General features: G+C 42.8%; 1 protein-coding gene across 1 annotated transcript in view; it reads left to right on the forward strand.

Moving 5' to 3' along the window:
- The first annotated feature begins 6,569 nt into the window (after window positions 1-6,569).
- Window positions 6,570-23,686, forward strand: part of STK3 (serine/threonine kinase 3) — a 178,051-nt gene continuing 160,934 nt past the window's right edge. The window contains exons 1-2 of the mRNA XM_069957356.1: window positions 6,570-6,741; window positions 22,926-23,006. Coding sequence (XP_069813457.1) covers window positions 6,719-6,741; window positions 22,926-23,006 — 104 coding nt within the window. The 5' untranslated portion in view covers window positions 6,570-6,718. The remainder of the gene's footprint in view (window positions 6,742-22,925; window positions 23,007-23,686) is intronic.

Genomic DNA, 23,686 nt, shown 5'->3' on the forward strand with positions numbered 1-23,686 from the left:
TGTATACAGAGCGGGAGCCGGGCGGCAGCTGAAGGGGTTAAGCGGCCGGCAGAATTACAAACACGCAGCGGTCGTTCAGACCGCTGCGTGTATGTAGTGAAAGTGATCTGCCAGGACCTAGCTGACTCGCAGCGTTATTAACGCTGCGAGTCGATACGTGTAAAGCTACCCTTACTGTGTAAGGGTGGGTTCACACTGAGGAATTCTCGCGGATTTTCAGGTGTCAAAATGCGCGCGGAATCCGCACGGAATTCCGCCCGTAAAGAATGAACATTGTGAATGCACATTGGCTTTAATGGGCTTTCCGCTTATTTGTTCACACAGAAGAATTTTCGCACTGAAAATGTCAATGTCAATTTTCGCACTGAAAATGTCAATTCTTTGGGCGGATTCCGCTAGAGGAATCCTATAGGAGTCAATGGGGCTTTAATTCTGCTTGAAATTCTGTTCGAATTCCGCTTACATTCCGCTTGAATTCAGCTCAAATTCCGCTCAAATTCTGCTCCTATTCTGCCAGAGCTGAATAGGCGAGGAATTTCAAGCAGAAAACTTTCCTCTACAATTCCTCAGCGTGAACCCACCCTTTGGCTATGTTCACACAACGGTTTTTCAGCTCAGTTTAAAATGACGTCTGTTATTTTGAGTCTAAAATAACGGACGTCCTTTAGCTGTCTGGCCTCCCCTTAGTGCAATGACTGGTGTTTGTACATTATTCTAGTTTGGGGTTACTAGTTGGCCTTTGTGTCTTAATTGAAAAGTCCATTGAATTTAATAGTAAAAACTGAGAAAAACTGTATGTGAACAACTAATAAAAAACGTCCGTTGTTTGCAAAAGACGTTTGAAGATAATAATCATGTTCATTATTTTAATGTCTGCAGAAAAAACGTCCGTTATTCAATTGGACGTGCATTGGACGTCTGTCTTCTTATTGACGTCAATGCATTGCCATTGCAGTCGTTAAATCGGCCGCCTTTTCAATAATTCGGACGTTGTGTGAACATAGCCTATGGCCGCCTTCTTTTCCACTGTGCTGGATACTTTTTTTGAACAAATAGCCGACTATAGTACAAGAGAATAAATCTGGATGCTTCTTCCATTCAGAATAATAAATCCAATAAAGCTGAGGCCTGTAATTCCACCTTTCTCACCCTCTTTTCTCACCACCTATACCAAATCATTTCCATGCTGCATTCGTTTCCTGATGTCTGTTATATTGTGAACGTCACTGAACGGCCAAACTTATGAAGATACAAGAGCGCAGATCCTAATAATATGATATTACAAGCAGGATGCAGACAAGCCTGTGTGCTATATAGGAGGGTGAGCTCATCAACACAACAGACTGGCCATCAGCCATCCACACATTCCCTAGTACTGTAGTACTGTATTTGTACTATAATAAGACCAGGTCTGCCTGGGATGTTACAACCAAGCTTTTTTTTTTCATCATTGTATTCCAAGTGCTATAAATAATTTTTTTTGCATACAGTGTGCACTTGCCACTCACTATTCACCGAGCGCTAATAAAGAGGAAGTATATGGAGCTATATGGTAGTATATGGGAGGCAGAGGGTATTGGTAGATTAACATGTAAATTATGTTTGAAAAGACGGACAAGTGTCAGCTTGGTGAATTCATCGACATTGGGAGAAAAGATGTCGAAATTTGCAAAAACGTGTAGAAAAAAAGAATATGGAATACTGAATTTGTGTGGAAAGTATGAGAAAGGACACATACTACAATCTCTGGAAAGGTTCACTAAGTTAGGGCCCTATTACACGGGATGATTATCGTGCGAAAAATCGTCATATCGTTTGAATTTAAATGATAATCGTTCTGTGTAATTGCAGGCAACGATCGAAAAATCATTTGTGTGTCATTGTGTCACGACTGGGGTAGTGGATCCTCTGTACCGTCACCAGTCTAAGGGGCCACTGGTTTTATCGTATGTACACAACATAGGTAAAAAAAAATGTCATTATGTCAAGTTAATAAACATTGGTTATGTATGTAGATTGAATGGTTTTGATTTTTGCATCTATAACATAACTACTAGAACTCCAAGCAAATAAAAAAAAGAGAAAGAAACTGGAATTGTGTAGAACTATTATACGTCTTTCTACATTGTCTTATGTCTCCACATACGGCAGGCTGAATCCCCTACTACTATCTTATCAGCGTCCTCCCAGCTTCTTCCTCTTCTCGGTTACACCAGAGAATATCTCGGTAGTGCAGGCAGACAGTAAAAATTTCCCAAGTTTAAAGGTGGGAAAGCGTGTGTCCTCATTACATCACTGTATATGCCTCAAAATAACTTTATTTTTTATTTCTAGTCAAACTGTTTAATAGTAAATTACAATAGATTTAAGGGATTGTTTACCAATTTTTTTTCTTTCTTTCAAATCAACTGGTGGCAGAAAGTGCCAGAGATTTGTAATTTACTTCTATTAAAAAATCTCAAGTCTTCTAGTACTTATCAGCTGCTGTATGTCCTGCAGTAAGTAGCATTCTTTCCAGGCTAGGGAGCAGGAGAAGTTTTCTATGGGGATTTGCTACTGCTGTGGACAGTTCCTGACACGGACAGAGGTGGTAGCAGAGAGCCCAGTGTCAGACTGTAAAGAATACACTACTTCCTGCAGGATATGCAGCAGCCAATAAGTACTGGAGAACATGAGATTTTTAATAGAAGTAAATTACAAATCTGTATAAATTTCTGAAACCAGGTAACCCATTTAAAGTGTTAAAAAAATGAACATCTTCATCTGTAAAACATTTTTAGAAATGATTGCCAGCTCTTGATTCGCAGACGGTAAGTGTTGGGCGGCAATAAAGTGGAAAATGTTAATAACGTTGCTGGAGAATTGGAAAGGTTCTGTTTTTACAGTCACATAAAAAACACTATAACTTTTGGATTGAGTAGAGTTCATCTAACTTTAATGACACTTTCTTTTTAATTTCCCGTTCGCTGTAGACGTGATCATTATCAATGATGAGAATACATAGAAACGCTCCATAAACTAGTTATAGCCACCTAACCCCGTCCATTGTAAAGTCTGTGTGTGAAGCGTACCTGCCAGGCAGTGTGTGGGCAGCCGGGGACTCTCACCTGCTTTATGACGGATTCACATTTCCCCCTTTGTCTGAACAATAGACAAAGCTTTATATTAAATAAGAACCCCGCATGTCACAAAAGGTAGTCCCCTGCTCAGAATCTCACCCTATACATGTAATACATAGTAAGCATCGGCAGGTTAAAGGGGTTGTTCACTTTTTTTTTCAAATCAACTGGTGCCAGAAAGTGCCAGAGATTTGTAATTTACTTCTATTAAAAAATATGAAATCTTGCAGTACTTATGAGCTGCTTTATGTCCTACAGGAAGTGGTGTATTCTTCCCAGTCTGGAGAGCAGGAGAGGTTTACTATGGGGATTTTCTACTGCTCTGGGCAGTTCCTGACATTGGCAGAGGTGGCAGCAGAGAGCACTGTGTCAGACTGGAGAGAATACATGCTTCCAGCAGGACATACATCAGCTAATAAGTACTGGAAGAATTTTTAACAGAAGTAAAAAACTAATCTGTGGCACTTTCTGGCACCAGTTAAAGGGGTTATCCAGCGCTACAAAAACGTGGCCACTTTTCACCCTCTCTTGTCTCCAGATTGGGTGCAGGTTTGGAACTCAGTTCCATTGAAGTAAATGGAGCTTAATTGCAAACCGCACCTGAACTGGAGACAAGAGAGGGGGAAAAGTGGCCATGTTCTTGTAGCGCTGGATAAACCCTTTAAATTGAAAGAAAAAAATATTTGGTGAACAAGCCCTTTAACACCCGCACAATGCTCCCTGGTTTCCGCCTATATTTAACCTACTGGATTCCTGTGATAATGAGAACAAAAAAATGATCTCAGCACCCCAGCTGCACAATAGAAATTAACTAAAGTTTTCTTTAAATTTAAATGAGTACTCTCTTTTTCTTTCAAATCAACTGGTGTAAGAAAGTTATACAGATTTGAAATGTCTTTTGATTTAAAAAAAACAGAAGCTATCCAGTACTTATCAGCTGCTGTTTGACCTACAGAAAGAGGTGTATTCTTTCCAGTCTGACACAGTGCTCTTTGCTGCCACCTCTGTCCATGTCAGGAACTGTCCAGAGCAGTAGCAAATCTCCATAGAAAACCTCTCCTGCTCTGGACAGTTCTTGACATGGACAGAGGTGGCAGCAGAGAGCACTGTGTTAGACAGGAAAGAATACGCCACTTGCTGCAGGATATACATCAGCTGATGAGTACTGGAAGATTTTAAAAAATGTATAATTGTCTCCCACAGGACTGGGGCAAGGAGTTGGCACAACATAAGTGTTATGACCATGGCCTTATAGTGTTAAAGGGGTTGTACACCAAAAAAAAATTCTTTCAAATCAACTGCTGCCATAAAGTGCCAGAGATTTGTAATTTACTTCTATAAAAAAATCTCAAGCAATCCAGTACTTATCAGCTGCTGTATGCCCAGCAGGAAGTTGTATTATTTCCAGTCTGGAGAGCAGGAGAGGTTTTCTATGGGGATTTGCTACTGCTCTGGACAGTTCCTGACATGGACAGAAGAGGCAACAGAGTACCGTGTCAGACAGGAAAGAAAACACCACTTCCTGCAGGACACACAGCAGCTGATAAGTACTGGAAGACTTAAGATTTTTTAATAGAAGTGAATTACAAATTTCTGGCACTTTATGGCACCAGTTGATTTGAAAGAAAAAAAATTTGGTTAACAACCCCTTTAAGGCTAAAAAGGCACCTACGCTTTCAGATAAAGGGGTATTCTGGAGACATATCCCCCAGGTACTGTATATTCTTATTAGCTCCTTTAAACGTAACCAAAGGGGGACTACGAGCCGTATCATGGCTTGCCTATTTTTCTTTCTTTTTTTGTGGAGACAGCTGAATGTTGGTGACAGCCCCCAGGTATGTAGCAGGCTTGGCTACCAAGCCCGCTCTATACAGTTACATCATAAGGGATTAAAGGGATAGTTCACAAAAAAAGTTCTATAGATTTGTAATTAACTTCTATTACAAAATCTCAAGTCTTCCAGTACTTATCAGCTGCTGTATGACCTGCAGGAAGTGGTGTATTCTTTCCAGTCTGACACAGTGCTCTCTGCTGCCACCTGTGTCCATGTCAGGAACTGTCCAGAGCAGCAGCAAAACCCCATAGAAAACCTCTCCTGCTCCTCAGACTGGAAAGAATACCATGTCCTGCAGGACATCTAGCAGTTGTTAAGTACTTTTTGTAATTGAAGTAAATTACAAGTCTGTGGCACCAGTTGATCTGAATGAGCTTCATTTTGTGAACTACCCCTTTAGGGCCGGTTCACACTGAGTAAACACGGCGCAATTCCGCGGTGGAACTCTCTGATTTATTATATTTTCAATAAACTATGTTTAACTATTGCTGATTTGTCTGACTTTCTTCTCATGTTCTATAACGGAATCCAAAGAACCTAACTCTAAGGAGAACACCAGTCTAACCTTTTTAACTCCTTAAGGGCCGGTTCACACTGAGTAAACACGGCGCAACTCCCACCGTGCTCAGTGTGCTGCTTTGAGTGAATGGGAGAGTGCTCGCTCGTCCGCTCCCTCTCCTCCACGCTCAAAGAATGAACATGTTCATTCCTTGAGCGGAGAGCTGCGGCAGCGGACAGGTGCAGGACAGTTTACGCAATATGGGTTTGCATTGAGGAATCCACACCGAGAAGTTCCTGCGGATTCCGTCACTCAACCCGCTCAGTCCATTCTATGCACAGGCGGATTCCGCCGTTCACCCAAAGAATTGTCATGTCTATGGGAGGGATGGAGACGCACACTGCCATGAGCTGGGATGAGCGACAGTATCTGCGGCGGGTGATCTGCCTGGATTCCTCAGTGTGATCATACCCTATAAGTGTAATGCCAGATCTTTATTACACTTACAGCCATACCTAATTTTATAGAATTGATATTCTACTACTTTGTCTCAGTGCATGATGGGAGTTGTAGTTTTGCAACAATTGGGGAGTGACAAGTTGGAGATACCGCTGGGTGATCAGCCTGAGGGGGCTCTGCATGTGAACACCCCTATAAATTCACTCATCCCTGCTATTTATCCTGGGTTACTGTGCGACATTTTGTAGATAATACTTGATTCTAACTATTGAGTGACAGCTGCAGTGCACAAGGCAGCATACACGGTAATGTATTGGAATGGACGGTTGAGCTGTAGCTCAATAGTTAAATGTTAGCTACAAAAAGTCGCAGAGTATCCCCGGCCTCTCACCATGTTCCGGACAATTTGACAGCTGACCCAGCACTGGGCGGAGTTATCCCTGAAGTCCACGCCCCTATTACAGCTCTGGTCCTCCCTTTTTCCCAGCACGCTCTGCGGCGTCTAGGTAGCTTCCTGCTCTCTGTTTGTGCACCCATAACATAGAAGTAACCTGCTAGCTAGCGTCATACAACGTGACGCGAGATCTAACTAATCAGGAGAAGGCTTTGCGGCCGCTTCGACCAATCCGTTCTCGGCGTCTCGCAGGGGGGCGGGACTTTAGCGGCTGGGTTGCAGCGCAGTGAGGGAGAGGAGGGGGATGTGTGTGAGGAAGAACATGGAAGTTGTGAGGAGTTAGTAGCGGTTCCGGAGCGGCTCTTGTACTGTGATCTCTGACTGTGCGGACTGTGTGAGCGGAGAGAGACAACATGGAGCAGCCGGCGCCCAAGAGGTGAGCCCGGGGGGAGAAGGGTCCCCTGTGGGGGATGGACAGTGGGCCAGGGGAGTATGGGAGCTCCTGGTCCAGGCCTACATCCTCCTGGTGTCACCCCCGGCTGTCAGTGTGTGTACCTGCCCGCCAGCCTGCTGCCTATCCCTCTCCCGTGTATCTGCTCCTGCGCTGCCTGCTGTCACCTGGATACACAGCTAGTGTCACTGATGTCCAGGGCTGGGGATATACATGGGGGAATAAGCTGGGTATATATGGGGGAATAAGCTGGGTATATATGGGGGAGTAAGCTGGGCATGTACAGGGGGTATAAGCTGGGTATATATGGGGGAATAAGATGGGTATGTATATGGGGAAATAAGGGGGGTATGTATATGGGGAAATAAGCTGGGCATGTATATGGGGGAATAAGCTGGGCATGTATATGGGGAAATAAGCTGGGTATATATGGGGGAGTAAGCTGGGCATGTACAGGGGGTATAAGCTGGGTATATATGGGGGAATAAGATGGGTATGTATATGGGGAAATAAGGGGGGTATGTATATGGGGAAATAAGCTGGGTATATATGGGGGAGTAAGCTGGGCATGTATATGGGGAAATAAGCTGGGTATATATGGGGAAATAAGCTGGGCATGTATATGGGGGAATAAGCTGGGCATGTATAGGGGGGAATAAGCTGGGCATGTACAGGGGGTATACATGGGGGAATAAGATGGGCATGTACATGGGATATATATGGGGGAATAAGCTGGGTATATATGGGGGAGTAAGCTGGGTATGTATATGGGGAAATAAGGGGGGTATGTATATGGGGAAATAAGCTGGGCATGTATATGGGGGAATAAGCTGGGTATATATGGGGAAATAAGCTGGCTATTTATGGGGGAGTAAGCTGGGCATGTACATGGGATATATATGGGGGAATAAGCTGGGTATATATGGGGGAGTAAGCTGGGCATGTACATGGGGAAATAAGCTGGGCATGTACATGGGGAAATAAGCTGGGCTTGTATATGGGGGAATAAGCTGGGCATGTATATGGGGGAATAAGCTGGGCATGTACATGGGATATACATGGGGGAATAAGCTGGGCATGTACATGGGATATATATGGGGGAATAAGCTGGGCATGTACAGGGGGTATACATGGGGGAATAAGCTGGGCATGTACATGGGATATACATGGGGGAATAAGCTGGGCATGTACATGGGATATATATGGGGGAATAAGCTGGGCATGTACAGGGGGTATACATGGGGGATTAAGCTGGGCATGTACATTGGATATACATGGGGGAATAAGCTGGGCATGTACATGGGGTATAAGGGGGGTATGTATATGGGGGAATAAGCACGAGGCTGAAGTTGGTTTCTTATTCGGCAGTTTCTTATTCAGAGGATTTTTCTTTTTCCGGTGTTAGCTATTATTCTTACAGAAAATGAATAATATTCATACCCTACCGTAAGTGAGGGGCCCTGAGAGGACTGGTGATAAAAATGGCAAAAAAAACCCCACGGTTGGCATAAAAATGGGCATGAAAGTAAAACCACAAAATTATTATTTAAAAATAAAATTGACTTTGGGCCACTGATCTCACACTGATAATACACAGAGAGGGATCCCCCGCATCACATCCAAGAGAGTCCAGCCTGGCCCAAAGTGGTTCTGGGTATAAAAACTGGCATCAAATTGGGCACATAGCTATTTTTCATGATTTGAATAAGTAACAGCTGTTTTCAAAGGGTTAAATGAGTTTGGGCCACTGAAATCACACTGATAATACACAGAGAGGGATGCCCCGCATCACATCCAACAGAGTCCAGCCTGGCCCAAAGTGGTTCTGGGTATTTTGTGAATAAATGTTTAGCGCCGCACTACCCCTTTAAGCAAACAGGGCTAAAGTACTCAGGAGGCATTTGTCAGCATAACAGGATCCCAGAATTAGCTGTCCCATCTCTTCTTATTAAACATTTCTCGGCTAACCCTGAATACATTTCTATAATAACAATACCTGCAGCAATGTTTTCTGCTGACAGGTCTGCTTTAGGCTATGTTAGGCCTCATTCACACATCCATAGTTCAGCCAGTGAATACGGACCTGTAATGGTGGATCGCACTATGAATGTGCAGTAACAGTGCTACGCAGTTTACGGAGCACTATGTAGAAGACAATGATTCGTGCCGCAAATGCAAGTCCGCACTATAATCCTTTATTTTTTTGTAGCGCGGGACGTGGACCTGAACACTTGTACAGATGTGTGAACAGGGCCATTGAAATATATTTGTCCTATGTGTTGCCTGCAATGTCAGGGTCCCCTTGTAGCCATATAGGACCCCTTTGTAGCCAGTAAGACCGCCCTTGTAGCCAGCAGAACCTGATTACGGGAGCATTGATGTCCCTGTACCCAGTGGGATTAGCAGATACATGCTGCAATACTAATGATCGCACTGCGCACGTGTAGGAAGGCCGTTCTGGGTACGAGAGATGGCTTTGCCCCCAAGTGCTGACGTCACCATACCCAAGAAGATGAAAGGAAGTAGGACATCACTGTAAGAAAGGTTGCATCATGTGACTGGACCAGCAATCTCCGAGTAAAGCCAACAAGGAATATATAAGTTCTTTAGTTAAGGGTTAATTTTGGTTCTTTTTTTTTCTTCAATTTTTCCAGGAATACCCCTTTAGGCTATGTTTAAACAAAGTAAAAATAAGGGCAAATAATGACCATTATTAAAGGGGAACTGTCAGCCAGTTAGATTAATCTAAACTGCTGATAGCCCCCTATTGCACCAAAAACACCATGGATAAAGGTATGTGTTTTACCTTAATCCTCATTACCGTTTCAGTAAAGTTTGGCATTTGCTCCAAAGTCTGGTAAGGACCCACAGGGCATCCCTCTCTGTGTAATATCAGTGTGAGATCCGTGGCCCAAACTCATTTAACCCTTTGAAAATAGCTGTTACTTATTCATTAGGAAAAATGCCTATGTGCCCACTTTGATGCCAGTTTTTATACCCAGAACCACTTTGGGCCAGGCTGGACTCTCTTGGATGTGATGCGGGGGATGCCTCTCTGTATATTATCAGTGTGAGATCAGTGGCCCAAACTGATTTAACCCTTTGAAAACACCTGTTACTTATTCAAATTTGGAAGAAAATGGCTATGTGCCCACTTTGATGCCAGTTTTTATACCCAGAACCACTTTGGGCCAGGCTGGACTCTGTTGGATGTGATGTGGGGCATCCCTCTCTGTGTATTATCAGTGTGAGATCAGTGGCCCAAACTCATTTAACCCTTTGAAAACAGCTGTTACTTATTCAAATCATGAAAAATGGCTATGTGCCCACTTTAATGCCAGTTTTTATACCCAGAACCACTTTGGGCCAGGCTGGACTCTCTTGGATGTGATGCGGGGCATGCCTATCTGTGTGTATGTAGTGTGAGATCAGTGGCCCAAACTCATTTAATTCTTTGAAAACAGCTGTTACTTATTCAAATCATGAAAAATGGCTATGTGCCCACTTTGATGCCAGTTTTTATACCCAGAACCACTTTGGGCCAGGCTGGACTCTCTTTGATGTGATGCGGGGCATCCCTCTCTGTGTATTATCAGTGTGAGATCAGTGGCCCAAAGTTAATTTTATTTTTAAATAATAATTTTGTGGTTTTACTTTCATGCCCATTTTTATGCCAACCGTGGTTTTTTTTTTGCCATTTTTATCACCAGTCCTCTCAGGGCCCCTCACTTACGGTAGGGTATGAATATTAGACATTTTCTGTAAGAATAATAGCTAACACCGGAAAAAGAAAAATCCTCTGAATAAGAAACTGCCGAATAAGAAACCAACTTCAGCCCCGAATAAGAAACTGGCCGAATAAGAAACCAACTTCAGCCTCGTGGAATAAGCTGGGTTTATATGGGGGAATAAGCTGGGTATATATGGGGGAATAAGCTGGGTATATATGGGGGAATAAGCTGGGTATATATGGGGGAATAAGCTGGGTATATATGGGGGAATAAGCTGGGCATGTACATGGGGTATAGGGGGGAATATACTGTGTGTGTATATATATATATATATATATATATATATATATATATATATATATATATATATATATATATATAGGAATAAACTGAGCATATACAGGGGGTATATACCGTATTTTGCGGCGTGTAAGATGACCCCTAACTTTTCCTGTTAAAATATAGAGTTTGGGATATACTCGCTGTATAAGACTACCCCTATTACAACACACACCAAATAAAAATGAATACAAAACATCAGACAGCAGTGAGATCTGAGAGGCAGAAAAGGAGGTACAGTAATACTGGTTGTATACAACGGCGGTCAGGTGGGTGATAGAGGTGTGTTTTTCTGCGCACAGCGCCACTCTGTGGTATCTCTTTTTGAACATACCCCGGATGCCTGCAGCTTGCTCTGCCCTTCATACATCGGGGATGCGGCTGTTTTTTAGCTCCACCATATGCGGTGACCACAGATTCTCCAGTCTGGTTACGAGATTTCTCACCACCTGCCCAATAAGACGATACCTGGTGTATAAGACCACCCCTGACTTTTGAGAGGATTTTCCTGTGTTAAAAAGTAGTTACGCAGAAAAATACTGTATATATGGGGGAATAAGCTGGCTATATATGTGGGTTGTAAGGTGGGTATATATATGTGGGAATAAGCTGGGCGTATACAGGAGATGTTAGGGGCCAATGCGTCTAAAGTATAAATGGAGGGGGGGGGGGTATGAGCCGCCTGGTGTAAAGGGGGTATGTACATTGGAGAATAAGTGTATGTGTATATATATATATATATATATATATATATATATATATATATATATTATATATGAACAAGCTTGGCATGTTCATGGGGTATATATGGGAAATAAGCTGGGCATATACAGGGGGTGTTAGTGGACAGTGCGCCTGAAGTATAAATGAGGGATGGGGTATATACATGGGGGAATAAGCTTGCTATATATAGTATGTGCCTTGTAAGGTGGGTATGTATATGGGGGAATAGGCTGGGCATATACAGGAGATGCACCTGAAGTATTAATGGGGGGGGGGGGGGTATATATACATGGGGGAATCAGCTGGGTGTAAGGGCGGGTATGTACACGGGGGAATAAGCTGGGTGTAAGGGCGGGTTTGTACACGGGGGAATAAGCTGGGTGTAAGGGCGGGTATGTACACGGGGGAATAAGCTGGCTATATATATGGGGGAATAAGCTGGCTATATATATGGGGGAATAAGCTGGCTATATATATGGGGGAATAAGCTGGCTATATATGTGGGTTGTAAGCGTGCTATATATGTGGGTTGTAAGCTGGCTATTTATGTGGGTTGTAAGCTGGCTATATATATGGGGGAATAAGCTGGCTATATATGTGGGTTGTAAGGTGGGTATATATATGGGGGAATAAGCTGGCTATATATGTGGGTTGTAAGGTGGGTATATATATGGGGGAATAAGCTGGGCATATATAGGAGATGTTAGGGGACTATGCACCTGTAGTATAAAGGGAGGGGGGTATATACAAGGGGTAATAAGCTGGGTATATACATTGGATGCAAGGGGGCTATGTTCCTTGATTGTATACATAGGTTGTGAGGGGGTTATGTACCTGGGGTATAAGGGAGTATATGCAGTAGATGTACGGGGGATACATATACGGGAAAATATATTTTTATACATGGGTGAATACTGGGAATTGTAGTTTTGCAACAGCCGGAGGTCTGAAGGTTCCCCCATCCCTGATTTAGACAAACAGGGACCCCCTCACTGTTTACAACATTGTTTTAATTTTTTTAATTCTTTTTTTAGCCGACTTAACTAACGTTTCTCCCTGTGTTAGAAGTGGTCAGCCCATCCTCCATGAGAGGCGGCTCCAGTCCTCCCACCCTCCGCCACACCACACTGCATTGGTGTCTCGGTTCCTGTTTTTACAGTCTCTTTGGGTGAAGGGGGAAATGTCTAGATTTTTGCCAACTGATGTTAAAGTGTCTGTCAGTAGATTTATACTGCCCGAACCACAAGCAGCCACAGATCTCTCCTGGCTCCTTCCCCCCTGACAGCTAAGCTGCTCCCAGGCTCCTATATACCAGTGATGCATTGTACTGAGAATAGTGTTGGTTCTGTTTGTGCTGTACATTCAGATTATCAGTAATGTCTCTGACACGGTGTCTTAGTTCAATGACGTGCCCTGTAATGCATCATTGTTACCATGGAGACATAGAGGCGAGCGGCCTTCGGTGCAACCTCGGGGAGCTGCTCCGCAGTGCATCATCACTCCTATAACTTCTGGCTCATATCATGAGGGAGAACTATTTCTGTATTAGCACTGTGAATCTGTCTGGGATCTCTGCTCCTTAAAGGGAACCTGTCACCACAAAAATACTCCCTAAGCTATTGGCATCATGTTATAGAGCAGGAAGAGCTGAGCAGATTGATATATATCTTTATGGGAAGAGATTTAGTATAACTTGTACTTTATGGATAGAAATCTTTGATGTTTCCATGCTAAAGAGTCCAGTCCATTGAGTGACTCCGCCCACTGGACTCCATAATACAGAATGATCAGGGATTTCAATCAACAAGTTACAAGTTATACTGAATATTTTCCCACCAAGATATATATCAATCAGCTCAGCTCTTCCTGCTCTATAACATGATGGTGATAGATAAACATTGTCTTGGTGACAGGTTCCCATATATCATATATGTTATAGAGACCACCTTCAGTGACCTGACTAAACCTCATCATGAAGAGCACATAGGCTGCTCCTTCAGGGCAGGGTAGGCTGACGGTGTGTATGCACTCTCTGCATGTTCTTCATATCAGCCCCTGTGTATGTGCGCAGCTAACCAGCAAGCTAGTGCCGGGACAGCTGATTGGTTATAAATTACAAGTAAGGCTGGGATGATATATGTTCAGGCACCAGATCAATAAAATATTCATACAATATTTTTTTGATTCCCTATTACCACATTAGAGGTAACCTATGGATAATGTTTAGCCAATTTGCCAAACTGTTTGGGTTCAGCAATGTTCTCTGAATCTGAACACTCGGCATTTGTCTCCTGGCGGCTGAAGAGGTTGGATGCCGCCCTAGGGAGTCCTGGAAAACATGAATACAGCCTATGGCAATGTTCACACAACGTATATACGTGAATACGAAAATATACGTTACCTTGCTGTCTATGGTATCCCGGCCGGAGCTTATACACTCCAGCCGGGATCCCTAGCGGCGCTGCAAACAACTGACATGTCAGTTTTCTGCAGCCGCTATTCATTGAATAGCGACCGCAGAAAAGCCTGTCAGTGCTCGCAGTGGAGCGAGCGGCCATAGTGTGCAGTGGGAAGTTCTGATGCAGGCGTGCACCGATGCACCTGCATCAGAACTCTGCGGGACTAAAGATCATCTGCAATACCGGCCAGGATGATCTTTTCCGAGACCGGCCGTTCCGTTACTTGACCGGGTCACGGAACGGCCGGTCTCATACATTGTGTAAACATAGCCTACGGGTGTATCCTAGTTTTCTGGCAGCCCTTGGGCGTCATCCAACTTCTCTAGCCTCAACACTACCTATGGAGCAGCTATGCCAGTTGGTGCATAGGTCTGGTGCAGTGCCTAATGCAAAAGATTCTTCCTGCTGAATATGGTTCTCCCATCCTGGACTGGTCCAGATTACCAGGTGTATGTGAACCCAGCCTAAGGCCACATTAACATCATGTTGTGTGGACATTTTTAGTACATGCACTGTATACTGTATATTCATAGAGCCTCATTGAGCTAAGGGACCCCTATAGAGTGCTGAGGGGCTCTGCAAAAACATTCGGTGTCTGTACTCTGGATATACATCCCATTAGAAAGTGCAAATGAGATGCTTTATTTGCATTGATCCACTGTTCTGACAGCGCCGCAGGCATTGTGTGGCTATTTGGCTGTGTCTTCCATCCTCTATGCCAGGGATGGGGAAATTTGATTCCCTGCAGCTGTTGCAAAACTACAATTCCCATCATGCCTGGGCATGCCTTTAGCTGTCCAGGTATAATGGGAATTGTAGTTTTGCGACAACTTGGCGTCCTAAAGGTTCCCCTACTCGATGCCCTCATCGCTGATCTGTCTGGTGGGGCTGTCTGTCATTGTGGGTACTTTCTCTTATGTCCATGGACATTGTATAGTTTTTTTTTTTCTGCATGAGAGGACCTTACCTGAAATAATGTGTATGTGAGATAGGATGGAGATGATGCTGTGAGGGACCAATGGGAGCAGTAATAAAAATGCAATCGTTATAAGTGCTAGAATAATATCTGGGAAGGTGAACCTATATTTTAGAGGATGCTAGTGAGGCACTCCCTCAATATATCTCTAAGAACAGATTGCCTGTAAAAGGGCAGAGCAATAATCCAGAATTTACTATTATCCTCTGTCATATAGAGGTGACCACTGCGTAGACCTCCCCTTTTAGGAAGGGGTTACCCATGGCTGATGTGTTGCAGAAATGTGTGTGCTTATCTGTTCTCTGGGGGTATATAATATCCGGGATGTGGAACCTGCCGTCCTCCAGCTGTTGTGGAACTAAAATTCCCATCGTGCCTGGACAGCCAAAGCTTTGGTCACCTAGACAAGGTGGGAAGTTTTGCAACAACAGGAGGACCGAACGTTCCCCATCCATGAATTGGATGAATAGGACAGTGGCAGAAACTTCTACAATAGATCTTTTGCATGTGAATTCCCTCTTATAAGAAACAGCAGAGAGCCTATCTGTACAATCTGAAGATAGATTGCACAGTGTGGCAGTATTACATGGGCACAGTGTACTAATATTTGGCCCATGTCACTAGAGGAAAAAAAATGTGGTCGCTTATAGTTTTCCGATGATAAGGTTTGCTGTACCTGAAAACGCATCATTGATGGAGTGCAGGGCAGTGTGCGTTCTGTCTGTGACTGCTTCTGCGGGAAAGGATGGAGCTTTAAAGTGTCACTGTTGTTGTTTTTCTTTCTTTTTTTGCAGAAATTAATAGTACAGGCGATTTTAAGAAACTTTGTAATTGGGTTTATTAGCCAAATATGCCTTTCTCTGCACTCAAAGACTTTCCCCAGGTCCTGCTTATTATCAGGAAATCTTGACTCTTTTACATCAGTTGGGCCCTGTGTAACCTATGGAGAGGGGAGGAGGGAGATTGGTTGCCAGCAGAGAGCAGAGAACAAAGGATTACACAGCAGGAGTGAAGGCCGATATTCAGAGGACAGAGAGGTCAGTGCTGACTTCAGAGGAGATAGCCCAGTGATGTAGCGGTAAATTAACTCTTTCTTGTCCTGTTTTGGTGCCTCATCTCCCTCCACCCATTCCTTCTCCATAGAAAACCATGAAGAAAGAGGGGGGAGGGCTTCAAACTGCTTTTTTATGATAAAAATGCATTTTTTGGCTAATAAACCCAATTACAAATTTTCCTAAAATCGCCTGTCCCAGTCCGAAGCGGTGCAAAACGGTGTTGAAGTATGAGGTGGGTGGCCAGTGAACTGGGACCTGATCTACATACTGGTAGTAATATTTTTGCATCCAGGTATGCATTGTTTGCACTATGCGGTTCTGACTAGTGTACTGTAGCACTTTGTAGCTTATATCAATGCACTTTATGCTACATGAACTATAATTTATTGTTTACAAAATCATTTATATGGATGTACTTGCACTTTAAGATACCTTGTCCCAGTAACGTGGTCCCCCACCTCCCAGGTCTTGTTTTTAATGCGTGTTGTTTTTTCTGTGATGATTCCAATAAACTTGATTAATTTTGATAAATTATGAGTGATATATTTTTATTATTGTTATACTCTTTTTTTTTTTTTTATTGATTTTGGTGTAGGTCTGGTTAATTTTGGATATTGGAGAGATAGATAGGAGCAATTTACCAATAGTGGTCCTAGATTTTTTTTTTTTAGGTGTTTAATTATGTCTCCACACAGCAAGTCTGCTATATTCCCTGTCTGCTCCCCTGCTTGTGGCATTGCTCAGCACAAGGCAGCATGTAATCACACCTTATTGTTCCCTAAATGTTCCAAAAAAGATATTTTTGTATGTATGACAGATGTATGTATGGCACAATACCCCTTTAAGTTAACCTTAGTTCCCCAAAGCTAATTGTACCCATTTATTTTATTGTATTTCTGTTACATTGGTGCTTTCCAAAGAATTATAATGTGGAAGAATTCGGTAACTTTATTGCCGTTTGTTCCTCCTTCTATTCCATAATATAACGGATCTGTAATGCATTATGTAACCTGGTAGGGCTGTGTCAATCGTCTCGGGTTCTTCGGCCGGCTGTCTTACATATTAGACATGCTTGAAGTCCTTCCCTTTGTCCACTCTTGAATATCCAGCCTGAACCCACCTCGCTCTTGTGCCTCTTATATCAATAATAGATGGGACTGTACTCTATTTTAGAGATATGGCAGCACTATGAAATGAGACATAAGATATAATGTGCCGCCTTTTTGCACTTCGGGGATGTATTGTAGACTACTCGCATGGGTACATGGTTTTAATGACCCTAACTTTTTTTTTTTTTTTTTTTTTTTTTATATCATGATGCAGACATCATATGATTTTATTATTATGTCCTTAATATCAAAGAACAAGCACAGTTTTGTGCTCAGTTTGGCTCTCCGATCACTGACCACTTTTTTTTTTTTTTTTTTTTGTCCCCCTCCCAGCTTTTAGTTATTTAACCCTATGTTAGGCTGGGTTCACACTGCGTTTTTGCATTCCGTTATTTTCCCCTTCCTTTTTTTTTTCTTTTTAAAAAACGGATGAAAAAAACTAATGCATCTGTGTACATCCATTTTTCCATTGACTTCCATTATAATAATAAGCATCAAAACGGATCCATTTTTTAATTGACACAAAAAGTGGGTTGTCTTAAAAAAAAAACAGTTCCGCTTTGATCCATCTTCTTTTTTTTTTATTTTTTTTTTAATAATGGAAGTCAACAGAAAAATGGTTCAAAACAGATGCACATAAATGCATCCATTCTTTTTCATTCATTTTTTGAAGAAGCAAAACGCAGTGTGAACCCACATTCACACGTCAGTATATTTTCCTGGCAAAAAACAAAAGGTGCAACAGCAACCCACAGGTGTAAGGGCTTACCGTATATACTCCTCCCAGCGTAAACACAGCAAACACCTACTCTGCAGATATTAAAAATGAAAATACAATTTTTTTTTTTAATTTTTTTTTTTTAGAAAAATGAGGATCTTGGCAAACTATTTGATCAAACAGAGTGTACCATGTCGCCAACGTTAAGGCGTCCTCAAGACATAGACCCTACTCTAGCATTTTCACACTAGCAATGGCCTCTCCTGGGCTGAATAAGCCTACAACTGGGCAGATAGGAGCCAAATGATCTCTTTTTATAGCAGCCTTGGGACATGGGTGGAGTGCAGGCCAAAAGGAGGTAGCCACATCCCCCCACATTCAACAGAAAAAAGGGAAATTTTGGCAGCACATCTATGACTCTGTTCACACTGTAGGTTGCACGCAGCTTGTGGCTTACGTACAGACAAAAAACAAAAGGTGCAACAGCAACCCACAGGTGTAAGGGCTTACCGTATATACTCCTCCCAGCGTACACACGGCAAACACCTACTCTGTAGATATTAAAAATTAAAATATAAAAATGTTTTAAAAAAATAAAATTATATTTTAATTTTTAATATCTACAGAGTAGGTGTTTGCCGTGTGTACGCTGGGAGGAGTATATACGGTAAGCCCTTAAACCTGTTTAAACTTGTTTTTTGTCTGTACTTAAGCCACAAGCAGCGTGCAACCTGCAGTGTGAACAGAGTCATAGATGTGCTGCCAAAACTTCCCTCTTTTTCTGCAGTATATTTTCCTGGATGAAAATATGGATCCTCTATTTTTCATCCGCAATCCGCTAAAAATCATCCGTATTGTGTTCTGTTTTTTAATTTGTTTTTTTCCAGGTCCGCAAAAGAAGGTGTAGTGAAGAAAAAAGAGGGGTTGGCAAAAATGATGTCATTAGCTGTCCCAACCCCCAAAAAAGTTCACATGGTTGTCTGGGGGCCATTTTACAATCTCTATCAGGCAGGATATTTCTGGCAGGAGGAGCTTGGTGATGTCACAAAAAAACGGATCTCTGATATGGATGGTTTTGCTGATTGCAATGTACTCACCGCAAATTTTGTGCTCTCCATAGACTTCTATTGGGGTAATTACGGACCATATTACAACATGTCCGTTTTTTTGTCACGGATTGTGGATCCACAAAAAAACTGGATGTATGAATAGCACCATTGAAAATAATGGGTTGTAATGGATTCAGTATTTCCTGGCCCGGGAAAACGGATGAAAAATACTGACGTGTGAATTAGGCCTTAAAGTCTATGTTCCGTACCAAAATGCCCCCCCCCCCCCCCCCCCCGTCCCAAAAAAAAAAAGCGTACAATTCATTATAAATTTCTGCTCATTTTGGGTTAAGTAGTCATGTGGGCGGACCTATTAAGTCATTGGTAGTTCTCTATATACATATGTATACTAAGCTGTTAATAACTTAGCCGGACTGCCTTTAAAGGGTTAGTGCGGCGCTGAACAATCATTCACAAAATAACACTCATTACAAAGTTATACAACTTTGTAATGTGTGTTATGTATGTGACTGGCCCCCTTCCCCGTATTCCCCCTACCCCCGGAAGTGTGGTGCATTATACTCACCGCATCTTGTGTCGACCCCCGTCCGCCATCTTGGGACAATGACGTAGTCTTTGGGAGGCCGGACGAACCGCTCCATCCGTCCCCCATGCTGTCCCCCCTCTGCCGCGTCATCAGCAGCTCAGCCGCGATTGGCTGGGCATAACTGTGCTCAGCCAATCGCGTCTGAGCACAGTTATGACGCGGCAGAGGGGGGCTGGCATGAGGGAAGGATAGAGCGGTTCGGCCGGGGATGAGATCTTTGTCCCAAGATGGCGGACGGGGGTCGACACGAGATGTGGTGAGTATAATGCACCACACTTCCGGGTCTAGCATGGGTGTAGGGAAACACTGGGAAGGGGGCCATTCACATACGTAACACACATTACAAAGTTGTATAACTTTGTAATGTGTGTTATTTTGTGAATAATTGTTTCGCGGCGCACTACCCCTTTAAAGGGGTTAGCTTTCTTACAAAAGCAGTTGTGGATAGTATTATGAATCTGTTCCATGTGTGTCCATGAAACTGCGGTGTAATACCACTGACAGTCTGAAGGCAAGAATGGTGCTGTTTCTTAAACTCTTATGATATAGAAAATCCTGTCTGATGCTAAATGCAATGTTGCATAGGATTATTTCATTGTTCTCCCTATCCACCAAGTGTTAAAGGGGTTGTCCAGCTAAAAACTTTTTCTTTCAAATCAACTGGTGTCAGAAAGTTATATAGATTTGTAACTTATTTCTATTAAAAATTCTCAAGTCTTCCCATACTTATTAGCTGCTGTATGTCATGCAGGAAACGTTTTATTTTCAGTCTTACACAGTTTTCTCTGCTGACACCTCTGGCCGAGACAGGAACTGTCCAGAGCAGTAGAGGTTTTCTATGGGGATTCATAGAAAAGCGAGACAGAGTTCCTGCCTCGGCCAGAGATGTCAGCAGAGAGCACTATGTCAGACTGAAAATAAAACGTTTCCTGCATGACATACAGCAGCTAATAAGTATGGGAAGACTTGAGAATTTTTTATAGAAATAAGTTACAAATCTATATAACTTTCTGACACCAGTTGATATGAAAGAAAAAGCTTTTTGCTGGACAACCCCTTTAAAGATGCATGTAGTTAATTATTGAGAAGGGGTCAGCGTGTCTTGTAGTTGGGAGTCATCCGCGGCGCTCTTGCCTGCTTTCCGCACTGCGTCCTGCCTTGTCATTTGTCGCTTTCTCCCATTTCATCATCTACCAGCTTTGAGCATTTGCAGCATCAGAAAAAAAGACCAAACAGGAAGTTAGTGACCGGCATTGTACATCATCATATTTCAGGTTACACATCATCTTTGTGGTTAGTAAAAAATGCTAACAATTCAGCGATGCAATAACTGTGCGGCCTGTGTACAGTGTTTCCAGTTGCTGATTCCTGTCGGTAATTCCCACTTGCAACCTTATCCCTGGCTAAAGAACAATAGAGAGGATGGAGGTCGGGGTTCCTGCCGGTAGACAGGTGCACTGTAACAATGTATTAGTGGGTGGATTTAGACCACATAATACAGCAGCTGTGCCGGTCCAGTTATCTTAGATGTAAAGCAGACCACCAAAAAATATCACTCTGTATTTTATGTCAGGATGGGCCGACACCATCTGCTCATATACTGGGACAAAAGTGCCATTGTTTTTCTGCATTGACTGTGTGGTTCTGCTACAAGCTGCTTATTAAGCTGCAGATCCACATAGATCTTATAAACAGGGTTGTCCTGTTCTTCGTTTGTGGTGGGAAGGGGGCTGCACATGTAAGTGAATGGGAGATCAGAAAGTTGTATCACCCCCATACATTAGTGGTGCATCCAGTCACTGGTATAAATATCTATAGTGGGGATAGATAGGTGTAAATTTAGATTAAAGGTTATCCCCTTTCCTCAGATAAGTATCAGATTGATGGGTGTTTCACCATTGGAACCCAGCTTACGGGAAAGAAGTTCACTCATCTCTAGTAGAAGAAAATAAAAAATGGAAGATGGAAGAAATGTGTTTAGTAGCCCTGCAATAGTATAGAGAACTTATTTTTAAAGGGTATCTGTCACTTTGGGACCGCAGCCGGATACACTGGAAAAATCCTACAAGTAGGGAACAAAACTCTTGGAAGCGCCTGCAACGTTCTCTGAACCGGAACTCTCAGCATTTTATTTCCCGTTGGATGCCGCCTTTGGGTGTCCTTGAAATGGCTAAGGCCGTAGGCTGTGTCCGTGTTTTCCTGACAGCACTAGAGCAGCATTCAACTTCTACAGCTGTCTGCAATTAAGTGCAGAGCGTTCGGGTTCCGAGAACGTTGCAGAACCCGAACAGTTTGACAGGTCAACACTACCTCTGAATAGTTTAAATCTTTACTGTCTTTCCACTATTTTACTTTGAAAGTATTAATATTTTACCTGTGATACGCTTTGGAGACTTTTTGTAAGTACAAGGTAGCACAGGATAAGGTATGAGTAGAGATGAGCGAACCTGGAGCATGCTCGAGTCCATCCGAACCCAAACTTTCGGCATTTGATTAGCGGTGGCTGCTGAAGTTGGATAAAGCCCTAAGGCTATGTGGAAAACATGGATATAGTCATTGGCTGTATCCATGTTTTCCTGACAACCTTAGAGCTTTATCCAACTTCAGCAGCCCCCGCTAATCAAATGCCGATCGTTCGGCTTCGGATGGACTCGAACCCGAACCCGGTTCGCTCATCTCTAGTTATGAGGAATTGGTGGGAATCCAGCATCTGGAACACCACCAGATTGTAAGAATGGGCGTCCAGTGCCCTTTGGTTGAACGAGGCATCAGTCGATGGTGCGCACTGCTTCTATGGGAGTGACCTAGCTCAGTACAGTGCTTCAGTGGGCCCATAGCTTTACAAGTCCGATTACTACTTCATTCAACCAGGGGGATACTGGCACTTGGCAGTGTTTTTTTAAGCCAAAACCAGCTGATGTTTTTTTTCCTGTTATAGTGGGGTAGGTTCCACTTCTGGCTTTACCATTTGTATGGCCATTTTTACAGTTTAGTGGAGATGAGCGGATCTCGAGCACGCTTGGGTTCTCTGCATTTGGTTACTGGTACCTGAAGAAGTTGGATATAGCCCTAGGGAGTCATGGAAAACATGGGTACAGCCTATGACCTATGTCTGTATCCATGTTTTGCCGGCAGCCTTAGGGCTACATCCAACAACTTCAGAGTCTCGGGGTCGGACTCATCTCTAGTCTATAGTTATTATTGATATTTTGGTAAAACATGGGCTCCTGTGTAAAAGGTTATCATTTCGGCGTGCTTTTCACCTAGCACGGGTGGAAGACGACATGGGAGGTTATGTCTCATCTGTAAACCCGGTCGGCCAACCCTCGGGGTACATAGGATGCGACTGTCCATGATGTGAATGTGTCGACCTCATGCCTATGTGTTTCTTTTCTTTTATTAGCAAACTTAAAAAGCTGAGTGAAGACAGCTTGACGAAACAGCCAGAAGAGGTCTTTGATGTTCTCGAAAAGCTTGGCGAAGGGTGAGTGTAAGATGTAATATTCTTTTTATCACTTGTGCGGGGATTCTGGGATAGAATGGGGGTCTGTTAACTTTGCTTTAAAGCGTGACTGTAAAGTGTTTTATTAGACCTTTTTATAAAGCATCCATTGAAATGTTCTGGGAGATCTTGCTTATATTTACGCACAGAAACGCTCTAATATTAAAAAATATAAAAAATTATCAATGCCAGAATCTCCATATAAAAACACTCAGGTTCTCATTTCACTTTTGTTGTCCGTACTTCTATAGCGGCCAGCCATGGTTTCTGTAACCTTGATATGTTGATTTGGTATTTATTAGGGGGGGTTCTGTTTCGGAAGAATTCATTTCCCCCGTCGGCCTGTCTTTCTTTTCCTCCTTAATATGTTTTTCAATCTCCCTGTCCAGCGTCCTGTGTTGTCGAGCGAGACTTTATTGAAACCAATATAAAGACTCATTTTATCACTGCAAGTTACTTTTTCTTTAATATCAAAAAGAAAATTTTTGGCACAAGTTTAGATCAGTTATGAAGGCAGAGCGAATATTCGGGACCTATAAAAAGGCAATAGAACAGTCCGACGTCTGCTTAAAGGTGGAAGGTAGCCAGGTCTTGTATACAGGCACTGAGAATATGAAACCCTTGGATTATGATGAACTTATCTTTGTAAGTTTTGATGAGTT

Source organism: Dendropsophus ebraccatus, chromosome 2 (assembly GCF_027789765.1).
Source record: "Dendropsophus ebraccatus isolate aDenEbr1 chromosome 2, aDenEbr1.pat, whole genome shotgun sequence".
NCBI lineage: Eukaryota > Metazoa > Chordata > Amphibia > Anura > Hylidae > Dendropsophus > Dendropsophus ebraccatus.